Source organism: Chrysemys picta, chromosome 3, assembly GCF_011386835.1.
Source record: "Chrysemys picta bellii isolate R12L10 chromosome 3, ASM1138683v2, whole genome shotgun sequence".
Classification (NCBI taxonomy): Eukaryota; Metazoa; Chordata; order Testudines; family Emydidae; genus Chrysemys; species Chrysemys picta.
Window position 1 is genome coordinate 169,187,229 of NC_088793.1, and position 14,704 is coordinate 169,201,932.

General features: G+C 47.4%; 1 protein-coding gene across 5 annotated transcripts in view; it reads left to right on the forward strand.

Annotated features, from left to right (window-relative positions):
• The first annotated feature begins 13,427 nt into the window (after positions 1-13,427).
• Positions 13,428-14,704, forward strand: part of UBR2 (ubiquitin protein ligase E3 component n-recognin 2) — a 109,995-nt gene continuing 108,718 nt past the window's right edge. For 2 of the 5 annotated variants that reach the window (XM_005301245.5, XM_042855137.2), the window contains exon 1: positions 13,428-13,613. In XM_005301245.5, coding sequence (XP_005301302.2) covers positions 13,536-13,613 — 78 coding nt within the window. In that variant the 5' untranslated portion in view covers positions 13,428-13,535. The remainder of the gene's footprint in view (positions 13,614-14,704) is intronic. The other 3 variants (XM_005301244.5, XM_065589533.1, XM_042855138.2) reach the window with 2 other exon arrangements.

The following is a 14,704-nucleotide window of genomic DNA, read 5'->3' on the forward strand; positions in this document are numbered from 1 at the left end:
AGTCCAATGTGGATATAAATTTAGCACTTCCTAACCGCTTGAGCAGCTCATCCACTTGGGGCATTGGTATACACTGAAACGTGAAATGGCATTAACCTTCTGGAAATCTATGCAGAACCTTATAGTCCAGTCGGGATTTGGGACCAGGACAATGGGGCTCTGCCATTCACTCTCAGACTCAGCCATGACCCCCACTGCCAGTATTGCCTTGAGCTCCCTCTGTACCAGTTCCCACATCTTCTAGAGCAGGGGATGGTGGTGGTCTCAGACTTTCTGTCCTGGACTGGTGACTATGTGGTGATAGGTCATGCCTGTGCACCTGGGACGGAACAACAACACTTTGAGAAAGGACTGGATCAGCAGTAGTTGTCCCCGGCTGAGCCCCGGTCTGAGTGAGATGGGCATTGGGTCAGGCAGCCCTATGGCCCACGGCCCCATCTCTGGCTCAGGGAGTTAAGAGGGATTAGCAGGTTTCTTGGGCCTTCCAGACCTTTAGGAAGTTGATGTGGTATGCTTGGATGTCCCGCCATTGCCTAGGCAAATAGACTTCATAGTCAGCTGGTCTACTCTTGGAATAACATCAAATGGCCCCTGCCACTTGGCGAGTAGTTTGGACTTGGACGATGGTAATAAAAGCAGGACCTGGTCCCCGGGTTCAAAGGTCAGTAGTTTGGTGCCCCTGTTATACTGGAGCTCCCGAGTTCATTGCACCTGTAATAAGTTCTCCTGGGCGAATTCACTGAGCCTCTGGAGGCATTCCTGCAGCTGCAGAATGTAGGGCACTGACCCTGTGACTGTGGACTCTTGCTCTTCCCATGTCTCCTGTGATCCCATGTCTCCCATGATCCCCCGGAGTTGCCTACCAGATAGAAGCTTTAATGGGGAGAAGCCTGTAGAGGTCTGGGGGACCTCCCACAACATGAACAATAGGGCAGGTAGCAGCTTTTCTCAGTATCAAAGGTCATTGTCCACAAACTTCTTCAGCATCGCTTTCAGGGTCTGATTGAACCTTTCCAACAGACCGTCAGTGTGGATTACAGGGTTGGATCACAGAAACCCCCTGGGGCTGTCAACTGATGTTCCAAGACTACTTCTGCCCCTGCTTTCCCTGCCAGCTCGGGACTCCAGCACCCTGTCTTGTTGAGCCAGACACACCAGTCTGCTCCAACACAGCCGCAGCATCTGAACCACCTGCCCCAAAGCTGCAGACTTAACTAAAAGCAACTTAAGAAGTGTTCCTGTCTTTAACACTCAGATGCCCAGCTCCCAATGGGGTCCTAACCCCAAATAAATCCGTTTTACCTACAGGGTAAACTCATAAATTGTTCGCCCTCTATAACACTGACAGAGAGATATGCACAGCTGTTTGCCCCCCCCCCCCAAGTATTAATACATACTCTGGGTTAATTAATAAGTAAAAAGTGATTTTTTTAAATACAGAAAGTAGAATTTAAGTGGTTCCAAGTAATAGCAGATAGAACAAAGTGAATTACCAAGTAAAATAAAATAAAATACACAAGTCTGAGTCTAATACAGTAAGAAAACGGAGTACATAGAAAAACCTCACCCCCAGAGGATTTCCATTAAGCTTCCTTTTACAGACTAGTCTCCTTCTAGTCTGGGTCCAGCAGTCACTCACACCCCCTGTAGTTACTGTCCTTTGTTCCAGTTTCTTTCAGGTATCCTTGGGGGTGGAGAGGCTCTCTCTTTAGCCAGCTGAAGAAAAAATGGAGGGATCGCCTATGGGCTTAAATAGATTTTCTCTTGTGGGTGGAGACCCCCTCCTCTTTCCTATGCAAAGTCCAGCTCCAAGATGGAGTTTTGGAGTCATTTGGGCAAGTCACATGTCCACACATGACTCAGTTTTTACAGGCAGCAGCCATTGCTCACATGCTACCTTGAACGTCCTCATGTAGACATCTTATGTGGATTGGAGCCTTCCAAGATCCATTGTCCCTTAAGTGCTTCTTGATTGGGCACTTAATTTGCATATTCCTTTCTCAAGAAGCTGACCAAATGCTTTACAAAGGCTACTTAAAAATCAAGCAAATACACAGCCAATGTTCATAATTTCAAATACAAAAATGATACATGCATACAAATAGGATTAATAGATTCAGTAGATCATAACCTTTACAGAGATATGTTACATGGCATATGTAGCATAAAACATATTCTAGTTATGTCATATATGCATTCATAAGCATATTTCCACACAGCCTTATGGGGGGCACTGTCACAGTCAGTTTGTGGGTGATATACCGATGTTTTGAGGGCCTGGATGTTCAGCAGTCGGCAAAATTCTGCCATTAACTTGGATGCCATGTTACTTCCTCTGTCAGTTAGTATCTCCCATGGTATTCTGACCCTGGCAAAGATCTTAAGGAGTTTGGTGGCTATGGAGGGTGCTGTGACCGTGCACAGGGAGATGGCTTCGGTATACCTGGTGGGATAATCAACTACTACGAGGATGTAGCAGAACCCTAACTTGCTCTTCTCCCAGGGTCCTACCATGTCCATGCCGATTCTTTTGAAAGAACCCAGACTAGTGGGAGTGGCATCGGGGCACTTTCAGTACCCCTCTCGAGCCAGCCCACTGACACTTGATGCATGAGGCGCAAAAATCCTGCATCTCCTTGTGGATGCTGGGCCAAAAAAATGTCAGTGACACCTGTTGCAAAGTCTTCTCCTGGCCCAGGTGCCCAGCCCAGGGTACCGAGTGGGCCAAACGGAGTAAACCACGTCAAAATCTCCAGGGGATGAGTAGTTGTTGGAGTTCTTCTCAAGTCTAGGGGTCCTTCACCACATGGTACAGATGGTCATCGTGGACTTCAAAAGGGCCCCTGGGGGACATGTTGGTCAGCGCCTCCCTCCTGTTCAAGGTTGGCTACTTGCTCCAGGCCCAGCTTAAGGTTGGATCTTCCCTCTGTTCCCTCAAGAAGTCTGCGTCATCCGTCAGCCACTTGGGTCCAACTTCATCTAGAGCCCCAGCCCTGGTTGGGCATGGTTCAGGCATCTCTGGATGGCCAGGTGGGCTTTCCCTGGCCCTTTGGGTTCCTCATGACCCAAGAGCCCCCTCCTCTCTGGGTCCCTGACTGCTGGGAGTCTGTCACCCCATTCACAGAGGACCTTCAAGAACCACCGTCAGTCACACCCTAGGATTACTGGGTATGCCAGCTTTGTGGCCAGGCTGACCCGACACATTTCCTCTTGGCCCCCTGCTTTGAGCTGCAACCTGACAGTCAGATATGGTCACATAACCCCATGGATACACTGTAAATAGACAGGAGCCCTCGCTGGTCCCAGGGACTCCACCAGGCTGGCCCAGACTAATGTCTGACTGCACTGTGAGTTGACCAAGGCTGTTGACTCACAGGGGGACCAGGACCTTGGATGGGCCCCTTTTCTGGGCCTGGCGGCCAACTACTAACACCTGGCCATAGCTGCAATCCATAAAGGGGCACTCCTGCTTAAAGTTTTCCTCCTGATGGCACTCATATCACTTGCCCCCACAGCCCTTGCCGGCAGCCCTGAAGTGCTGAAACCAGGCTTGCCGACAGGATCACTGTGGGGGCAGGTGCTATGAGTGTCGCCAGGAGGAGAACTGGGGCACTCGTCCATTGTTCAGGTTTATTCAAGGCCCTCCCGCTCTTGGAGCTGGCCTGCCCTCCACTGGTTGTCCATTTCCACTCCCTGGAGCACCCCAGTTTAGGGGTCCACTGTTTGGGCCAGGAAGTCCTCCATCAAGGACACTGCTTCCGAGAGGGTTGCCAGGCAGTGACGCTGCACCCACTCTCTTCCACTGGTGAGGAGGATCTTGGTGAACTGCTCCAATACAACAATCTCTGCTACTTGGGTCCTGGTTAACTTCTCGGGGCCTAGCCATTGCCAGCAGTAGTCTGAGTGTTGAGCTACTGCCCAACATGAATTCCTGGTGGAATCATTGCTGGTAGGTCTCGGGGCTAATGCTGGGGTGGTCCAAGATAGCCGTCTTCACCTCAGGCTAATCCAGTCTAAATTCTGGTAGGCTGGGCCGGTCAAATAGGGCACAACCATCTGCTGGACCAGGCGCTCCTGCTGTGTTTGTTGTTGCGCGGCTAGCTCCCGGACCAACTGTTGTTGCTATTCCTGATGTTGCGCCTTTTGTAATTGCTGCCGAGTGGCTATTTGTTGCAGCAGCTGGGCCTGGTGTTGTTGTTGAGCCCCCTGGTGCTGCTGGCTCACCAGCAGCCATTTCAGAAGTTTCTCTGTCTCTGTATCGGTTGGAGAGGCTCCGTCATCTGCCCTCCCCCGTCTGGATCTCTTAGCGGGTCCTGGCCATTGCCCACATTCTCTACCATGTGTGGCGTCGGGGGAGGCAAAGATGGGAGAACGTCCCCCTTTGTTAGGGTGACCAGATGTCCCATTTTTAAAGGGACGGTCCTGTTTTTTGGGACTTTTTCTAATATAGGCGCCTATTATTCCTCACCCCCTGTCCTGTTTTTTCATAGTTGCTATCTGGTCACCCTACCTTTGGTGAATGTGGCTCCATGCAGTTGAGGTACCGAGGCCTAGGAGTCAGAGATTAGGGAGCTGCTTGTGCCCTTGGGGCAGTGTGGCCTAGTGGCCAGAGGGTATAGAGGCGTGGGGGACCCAGGCCCACCCTATTCTACTGGGTCCTGATATGGAACTAGTAGTCCTGTCTTCAGGCTTAGGTCTCTCACTCCAAAACATGTGCCCTGAGCTGCTTCTTACCCTTGCTTCTAGATCCTGCAGTTCCTCCGGGGTTAGTGGCCTTCTGTCTCCCTTCTCGACTGGGGTCCCGCCCTGGATTCAGCATATTCAGCCTCAGTGGGCTGGAGCTCCAGCAGTTCTCTGGCAGGAGCCTGCAGTGTGCGTCCATTCTCCTCCTCAGTCGGCTCAGACTCAGCTGAGCCACCTCCTTTTACTGCTTCCAACTGGAGCATCCCAGCAAGGGCGTGGGCTGTGGGGGCATGGCCTCCTGGGCCCAAAGTGCATGGTTAACCCTTGCTGGGCCAGTGCATGGTTGGTACTCCCCATCACACTGGGTTTGGGGGAAATCTAAGGCAGGTGGCTGCCCCAGGCCCTCTGTGAGACTGGGTATAGAGAAGCTGGGCAAAAGCATTGTCATGAACGAAGCAGCAGCAGGACACCTTAGAAGCAGCACTACAACACACTGCCACCAAGTGCTAGGAATGCAAAAGAGCAAAGTCTGATTTCTGATCAGTGCTGAATCCCCTTTCTTCCCCCTATGACTGTAGAGATATTAACAGGCCACTCTACTTTGAATGGCCCCTTAGAATATGTGCTAACTACTTATGCTAAATTTCAGAGTAGCAGCCCTGTTAGTCTGTATCCTCAAAAAGAACAGGAGTACTTGTGGCACCTTAGAGACTAACAAATTTATTAGAGCATAAGCTTTAGTGGGCTACAACCCACTTCTTCGGATGCATACTTATGCTAAACAATCTGTTCCAGCTTGCATTTAGCTGTGAAGCTTGGAGTACCTTTCCCAGACCCGAAGAAGAGCTCTGTGTGGCTGGAAAGCTTCTCTCTCTCAACAACAGAAGTTGGTCTGATAAAAGATATTAGGTCACCTACTTTGTCTCTCTAGAGAACTGAAATAATATCAGTTACTTGCACAGCCATTTCCACTTATGCCTTCCTATTGTAGCAGTCCCAACTGAACTTTGCCTGCTGCTATAAATTGCCTGCTGCTATAAATCTAAACATAATTTTGCATCGCCTTTGCCTGCCCTCTTTCAAATGTCATCAGCCACATCTGGTACCTGCCAGAAATTAAAGTGTAAATCTTTAACACAAGATTAGGTCCCTTACATACTAACTTTAGCTCTGAAGCTGCTCCCATTGTAAATAATGAGTTACTACTAAAGAGCAAGACATGGCTCTTTATTTGGTGCAGAACCAGTATATTTGAATATACACTAGTACTGTTCAGAACTTATGATGAAAACAAATATTATCTAGTACAAGTGTTTTAGAGTAGTGTTCCTCCACTTAGATCAGTGGTTCTCAAACTAGGGCCACTGCTTGTTTAGGGAAAGCCCCTGGCGGGCCGGGACAGGCTGGTTTGTTTACCTGCCGCATCCGCAGGTTCGGCCAATCGTGGCTCCCACTGGCTGCAGTTCGCCGCTCCAGGCCAATGTGGGCTGCAGGAAGCGGTGCGGGCCAAGGGACGTGCTGGCCGTCCTTCCTGCAGCCTCCATTGGCCTGGAGCGGCGAACCGTGGCCAGTGGGAGCTGCAATCGGCCGAACCTGCGGACGCGGCAGGTAAACAAACCAGCCCGGCCTGCCTGAACAAGCGGTGGCCCTAGTTTGAGAACCACTGACTTAGATGGTTATTTTTTTCCATATAACTAATTACTGATTACTGGTTACTCTGGCTTCTCCAAAAGCCCTACAGTGGATGGCACTTAGACCTAATACCTGGAGATCCATGTTGTCATCAAATGGAGTTGCAAAGAGTTGCAGAACAATCAATTTATAAGCACCTGGAATATAATAGGGTGATAAGTAATAACCAACATGGTTTTGTAAAGAACAAATCATGCCAAACCAACCTAATTTCCTTCTTTGACAGAATTATGGGTCTAGCGGATGCGGGGAAGCAGTAGATGTAATATATCTTGATTTTAGTAAAGTTTTGACACAGTCCCACATGACGTTCACATAAACAAACTAGGGAAATGTGTTCTAGATTAAATTACTATAAAGTGGGTGCACAACTGGTTGAAAAATCATATTCAAAGAGTAGTTATCAATGGTTCACTGTCAAAATGGGAGGACCTAACTAGTGGAGTCTTGCAGGAGTCTGTTCAGAGTCTGGTACTATTTAATATTTTAATTAATGATTTTGATAATGAAGTAGAAAGTATGCATATAAAATTTGCAGATGACACCAAGCAGAGAGGGGTTGCAAGCATTTTAGAGGTCAAGATTAGAATTCAAAACAACCTTGACAAACTGGATAATTTGTCTGAAATCAACAAAAAGAAAATCAGTGAAAATAATTGCAAAGCAGTACACTTAGGAAGGAAAAATCAAATGCACAAAGACAAAATAACTGGCTAGGTAGTAGTGCTGCAGAAAAGGATCTGGTGGTTATAGTGGGTCACAAATTGAACATGAGTCAACAATGTGATGCAGTGGTGAAAAAGGCTAATATAATTCTGGGGTGTATTAACAAGAATGTTGTTTGTAAGGCATGGGAATTAGTTGTCCTTCTCTACTAGGTACTGGTGAGGCCTGAGCTAGAGTATTGTGTCCAATTCCGAGCACCACAAGAAATATTTGGACAAATGGAAGAGAGTCCAGAAGAGAGCAACAAAAATGCTAAGAAGTTTAGAAAAATGTGACCTATTAGGCAAGGGAGAAATTAGGTATGTTTTATATTGAGAAACGAAGAGTGAGGGTAGACCTGCTAACAGTCTTCAAATATGTTAAGTGCTGTTACAAAGAGGATGATGATCAACTGTTTTCTATATCCACTGTCCGTCAGACAAGAAATAATCAACTTAATCCATTCTGCAGCAAGGGAAATTTAGATTAGATATTAGGCTATGTCTACACCACAGCTTATGTCAGCATAATTTATGTCATTCAGGAGTGTGAACCACCCCTCTGAGCGACATAAGTTACATCAACATAAGCTCTGGTATGGACAGTGCTATGTTGGTTGGAGAGCTGCTACCGCCTCTCCCGGCGGTGGTTTTATTATGCTGATGGGAGAGCTCTCTCCTGTTGGCATAGAGCGCCTTCATCAGATGTGCTTCAGTGCTCTATGAGCAGACAAGCCCATAGAAAAAACTTTTTAACTATAAGGATAGTTAAGCACTGGAATATGCTTCCAAGGGAGGTTGTGGAATCCCTGTCATTGGCGGTTTTTAACAATAGGATAGACAAAAATCTGCCAGGAATGATCTAGGTATACTTGTGCTGCTTCTCAAGCAGGGACGTCCCTAGCTATTCTGGGGTCCTACGCAGCCCCGCCGTGGGGTATGTGTGTGGGGCCCCAGGCCTCTGCGGGGAGGAGCGTGGGGACAGGGCTAGCTTGGGGGGCAGGGTGGAACCACCCCCCAGCACTCACCAGTGGCGCGGCTGGGGCCGGGTCTGCACTTCCTGCCGCCGGTGAGTGCAGCCCCCGCCCTGATGCAGAGCTCAGGGATTGGGGGTGGGGCTGGGAAGAGGCGGGGCGGAGCAGGGGTGGGGGCCCAGGGGAAGAGCCGGAGCAGGGGCTGGAGCAGCACGCAGCTGCGCAGGGCACCAGGAAATTTGGGGCAGCTGCGTACTTTGCGTATGGGTAAGGATAGTCCTATTCTCAAGGTCCCTTCCAGCCCTGCATTTGTATGATTCTATGGTCTGACATTGCATTGTAAGGCATGACATTGCATGACTAAATCATGTCATCATCACATGCTGAAATCATATTAGCAGCAGTTCTCAACCAGGGATACAGGGCCCCCTGGGAGGCCACGAACAGATTTCAGGGGGTCCACCAAAATAAACCAGAGAGCAGGGCCAGTTTTAGATTCGCTAGGGCCCAGGGCAGAAAGTCGAAGCCTGAGCAACTTAGCTTTGTGGGGCCCCCTATGGTGTGGGACCCTGGGCAGTTGCCCTCCTTGGCTACTCCCTGATGCCAGGCCTGGCTTTTAATCTACTGGATATGCAGAAAAACACTTGTTGTGGGTTGTGCCACAAGTGCACCATGGAATTTTTATAGCATGTTGGGGGCGGGGGAACTCAGAAATAAAAAGGTTGAGAACCCCTGTATTAGGATATGAAGATGTAGCATTACCATTCCATGGCTGATAAGAGAGAGGGAGTATTTCAACCCTATTCTCTCATATTCCCTTGTGATAGAATCCTCACTGACATGCAGGTCAGTTTGCATAGTAATACTTGTGTTGTCTAATAAAGTGCCACCTTACTAACCCCAAGTTGAATATCACTGCTGTAAAGGATAATGGCCACATTTATGCTCATGTTTTCTTCTCCACTTTTAATTTTAATATAAAGACAGATTTCCCCCATATCCTTCCCATTATCATTTAATTTGCCCCATATTTTTATACTGACCGTTTGATATCTTGCCCCTTCCCCTCAAAGTGTGTCTCAAATCTTGGGGAAAATAAACTTGCTTGTAGTGGTTTAGCACTGGAAGGACTAACAATACAGTATTACTACCCATTGCAAAAATAGAAACTTTCTAGTTTACACACTGCTTGCTATGTAGCATTGTTAATACTCAAATGGAGTTGATAATTTGAATCAACTTGTTAAAATATACCAATAAAATTATTTATATTTTTATTATATATGGTCAAGTGCGGAAGTCTTGCTTTGTGAAATGTATCTTATCAATGTACCAACTACTGGGTTGCATATTTCACTTTAATTTTATAATTTATGTTATTACAGGTGAGATGCTATTTTGGACAAGACAAGAAAGAGAATTTGTAAATTGGACTGACAAATCTGTTCTTCCAGTATTGACTTCTGGGTTAGTCTTAACTAAGAAAATGATAGGAGACTGTGACTGTACCCCTCTCTAGTTGGCACTGGTGGGAAAAAATATGCAAATGATACAGCTTAAATTAATCTATAGTTGCAATGCAAAGTCATTATTTTGGTCATTGAAATCTAATTATGAGGCCTTTTAATATTAAATAAAGATGACTGAGCAAACTATTCTGTCAAAATCATTGCTGTTAGAGATATAGGCCCTGCTCCTGCAAAGACTTACACACATGCTTCACTTTTGCCTCAAATGGCACTATTTATGTGGATAAAGTTAAGCATGTGAAAGCACTTTGCAGGATCAGGACTTCAGATACAGGTGTTTGATATCAACCAAATTAAAACAAAATGCAGATAATTTGTTTTAGGAGTGTGACAAATGAAGGGGGGTGTAGCTCTCTTTTATGGACACCCAGCCAGCTATAAAATCCCTCTTAGAAGCTGTTCTCTAATTGCTCTACCTGTAAAGAGTTAAAAAGTCTCACTGCTATGCATAGGTAAAAGGAAGTGAGTGGGCACCTGGCCAAAAGAGCCAGTGGGAAGGCTAGTACTTTTTAAAATTGAAACAAGACTCCCTTTTTGCCTGTCTGTTGTTCTCGGGGAGGGGCAGATAGGGAGTTGTTATGCTGTGAGAAAGCTTGGGCCAGATATGAAAAATCATCCGTATCATACCTAGAAACTACTCATCTAAAACACCAGATATATAAGTAGATCAGGAAATGTCTAGGAAGATGTGATTAGGTTTATCCCTTTTATTTCTTTATGGCTAGTGGATTTCTCTGTACTAACCCCAGGTGCTTTTGTTTTGCTTGTAATCGTTAAACTGGACCTCAAGAGAGCTATTCTTGATGCTTAATCCTTGTATATACAGATTACATTGCTGTTTGGATCCCATTCCTTCATATGCAAAGCATGATACCTCTCACATGACCAAACCACAGAGGTTTTATTGCTTTTTCCATGCTTATCACAGAAGGAGGGGCATCTCATTATGTCATGTAGCTTTCTTTCCTCTCCCTTCCTTCTGCAAGAGGCCTCATCCTATATGCCTTATGCACCTGCAACTCATAAATAGAAGGTGGAATGGACATTACTTACACTCTGAAAGAAAAATCCATGATTCCAGAAAGACTTTTGGCATTACGTGGACTTTTATTGAGAAAGCGGCAATGAAAAAATTGATAAAATGCACTAGGTTAAAATATACATCCGTAATAAATTAACAACAAATGCAAAGTAAAGAAAGTCGAAATAAATATTCCAAAGGCCATTCATTTATCTGTTCTGCCCAGCCATGACCCGGGCAATCCTCTTCCAGTTACTGTAGGCAAACGCTTCCAGAGTTCTGTCTTCCCTATTACTCTAAAAGCCCTGTGAAACTCCAAAGTAAATTTCACACTCTTATAACACACATATATCCCTGACAAAAACCACAGCCAAATGAGTTCTGAAACCATGAATCTCCATCAAGCAGTGCTTGCATAATATACCATGTCTTGTGTGTGTCTATGTATGTATATGTACAGTAGATGTATATAATATGCACTGATGCCCTCTACTGGATTGAATATCAAATTGTTCAAGGGTTATCTTGTAATAGCATATGGCCAAACTTATGTATATATTATTAATAATAATACCCTGCCATAAGTGTATTTGTTGCTTTACAATCAAATGAAAGACAGGACATCTGCCCTGAAGAGTTTGAAATTAGGTCATTAGTTGGGGAAACTGAAGGGGAGGAAAAAGAAAGAAAAAACAACAACAAACCCAACAAACATGCACACAAGGATCAAAAGAGATCGATGGAAAATTGCCATCTAACACACATTGTTATCTTTTTACTCCCTCCTTAAAATCTACCATTTTGATTACTACAAATCACCACCATCTGACCAGCTGTGACTACTACCTTATACAGTCACAACTGTCTCTCCCTTTCCCTTCCCCTTCCCTACCCATTTGTCTGTGTATTCACCTGTTGCACTAAATCCTGGATTGTGAACTCTCTGGAGCAGAGATGGCCTTTGTGTTATTTGTACAGTGTCTAGCACGATGGGGCCCTAATCCCGGTTTGAAGCACCTGTGCACTACCACAATTTAAATAATAATCTCTAATTAGTGTATGGCATTTAGGACTGGTCTATATAAAAAATTGGACCAGATTAACTGAACATGTGATGTTAAACCAATGTAGGTTGCACGTAAACTGCTAAAAACTAGGTTTAAACCATTGTTAGAGTGTCCATGCACAAAGCTACATTGATTTAACTAAAATGGTTTACCACTACATCTTTAATTATACCAGTGCAAGTAGACAAACCTCTAAATACCACAGTGATATATGCTTTGAATGACCTAGAGGAGACAGATTGAAGCAGATATGAGAAAATACCTGTAATGGAGATTGTGCTGTAGCTCAAATGAGTGAGACCTATGTTTCTGGAATGGAAGGTCTGGGGTGAATGCTACTAAACTACACGTAAGAATAGATGACCTAGGAGTCCTTTAGGAGTCACAGAACAACTTGCATGAGAGTGTATTTGCAGTATTGCCAACCTTTGCACTATTTGTACTTGTCTTAAAGCCCCAACTCCTGGAGTCATGCAATTAAACAAAAGGAGGAAAAAAGCAAATTTCTAGCTCTCCTTGTTGTGGAGAAAAACCTTGGGACCCACATGCACACTAAAAGCTTAAAAACTAGAAAACGAATCAACGGAGCCAAAAGGTATTTTTTAATAATCTCTGGATTTTTGGAGGCCTGGCTCCTGATTTTGGACCACTTGGGATTGGCGATAACCCTGGAAAGGGTGTGTGTGGGTAGAAGCTAACATTACAGGTGGTTTCAGAGTAACAGCCGTGTTAGTCTGTATCCGCAAAAAGAACAGGAGGACTTGTGGCACCTTAGAGACTAACAAATTTATTAGAGCATAAGCTTTCGTGGACAGAAGTGGGCTGTAGTCCACGAAAGCTTATGCTCTAATAAATTTGTTAGTCTCTAAGGTGCCACAAGTCCTCCTGTTCTTCTTATTACAGGTGGTGTATTGCTTAGGACAAGAAGAAGCTAGGGTTACCATATCTAATAAATAAAAAAAGAGGACCCTCCATGGGCCCTGGCCCCACCCATTCCCGCATCCCCAGCCCCACCCCAACTCTGCCCCTTCCCCGCCCTAACTCCGCCCCTTTCTCCCTCCCACTCCCAGCCATGCGGAAAGGGCTGCCCGAGTGCTATCGGCTTCATGTTTGCCGGGCAGCCCCCAGACCCTGCGCCCCTGGCCAGCGCTTCCCCAGTGCAGCTGGAGCCCGGGAGGGGAAGCGCCCAGCCGGGGACGCAGGGTCTGGAGGCTGCCCGGCAAACCGTGAAGCCGGTAGTGCTTGGGCTTCGGGCAGCCCCCTTGCCTCCGGACCCTGCGCCCCCAGCTGGGCACTTCCCCTCCCGGGCTCCGAAGCCGGTAGCGCTCGGGCAGCCCGGCTCTTAAACAGAGCCGAAGAGTCAGGGGAGGAGCAGAGCCGCCATTTTCCCGGACATGTTCGGCTTTTTGGCAATTCCCCCCAGACGGGGGTTTGAGTGCCGAAAAGCCGGACATGTCCGGGAAAAAGAGGACGTATGGTAAACCTAGAAGAAGCACACCTGTAAGCTGACACGAGGCACAGCCCCCTGATGCTGGCGAGCTGCAGTGTTCAGGGTCTCAAAGCCTGGGCAAAATATGTGGGGGAAGGGCGAGGAGCGCGACCAAGGTGGTAATGGCGCCAGCCAGTCAGAGGTGAGGGCCGCGTTATCACCCTGAGCAGCAGAGCGCCAGGGGAAAGACTACATCCCCCACAATGCACCGGCGGCCCATGATGGCGTCTCCGTGGCGGGCGGGGGAGGGCTGTTATACGCCACCCGGCGGCGGCGGGGGAGGGAGAAGCGGAAGTGGGTTCTCCCCCCAGGGAGGCCGGCTGGGTCCGGTTCCGGGTGTCACCTACTTGGTGGGGCTGGTGGAGGGGGGAGGAAGATGGCGTCGGACTTGGAGACGGAGGTTCAAGCCATTGACAGGAGCTTCCTGGAATGTTCTGCCGAGGAGGTTGCCGTGGTGAGGCTCGTCCGCCCGCGGGGACCGGGGCCGGGGGGCCGTTAGGGGCTCGGCCCCGCGGGCGGGGTGGGGGTGTGGGCACGGGCCGGCTGGGGGTCCGTAGTGCCAGGCCCGGGGCGGCCGGCACTGGCAGGGGGAGGCGGTCTCTAGGGCTGCCGGAGGGGAGGGAGGGCTGAGGGGGAAGGGGCGTAAATGCGCTTGGTGGCGAGGGGCGGTTGTGGCGGGGCTCCGTGACTTAGACTCCCTCTGCCCCCTGCGTGTGGACTTGCTGCTGTGACAAGTCCGGCCAGGTGTGACGGGACCTGGAGGAGAGGCGCAAAAGCAGCTCTCCCGTCTGCTTGGTTTGTGCGTTTGACAGCAATGTAGTGTTGAGTCCGCCCCGCTGTTTCCTCTCTAAAACTGGTCACTTGCCCCGTCTCCTATTGTAACTGACTGTATTTCAGATGGCTGGCTTCTCCTCCCTTCGCAGTTTTAAAGTTTTGTTCTTCAGATTTCTTGGGAGAAAGTTTTGGAAACACTGTTTCCTTCTCCCCCTCCTTAGCTTTTAGGCCCCAAGCTTGGAAGGAGCTTCATGTGTACAGACCCGTGAACAGCGTCCTGTTGATTTCATTGGGATTCTGTGGGAGAGCAGTGGTCTGCCCCCGTAAACCTGTTTAGCGTTGCCAGTGTAGACTAGCCCTAACATTCTTACAGTCCAATATTGATTTTTATGTCACATTTTTCCTGTTACTCATTTTGTCAGTCAACTTTTTTGGACTGTTCAGGTAACACTCATTTGATCCTGCTCTGGGATACATTACTTTCTCCTTGTAGTCCATACTACTTTGCTTCTGATTTCTGTTTAGACAAGCTAGGACTTGAGTCGAATCTTAAAAGCCCCAATAAGGTCACTTGGGCTCTGTACAGACATGTGGGAATGTCGGGGGTGGGAGGAGATGACACAAGGCAGCTTGTGTCATTGGAGCTTAAAATTTCCACGTTCAGTTACTTTGTATAAAATTTAGTATTTCCATATGCAACTTAGTTATTTAGCTTTTTCTTGCATGGGCCGATACTACAGCTTGTACATGTAATTGCAATATTTGTCAGAC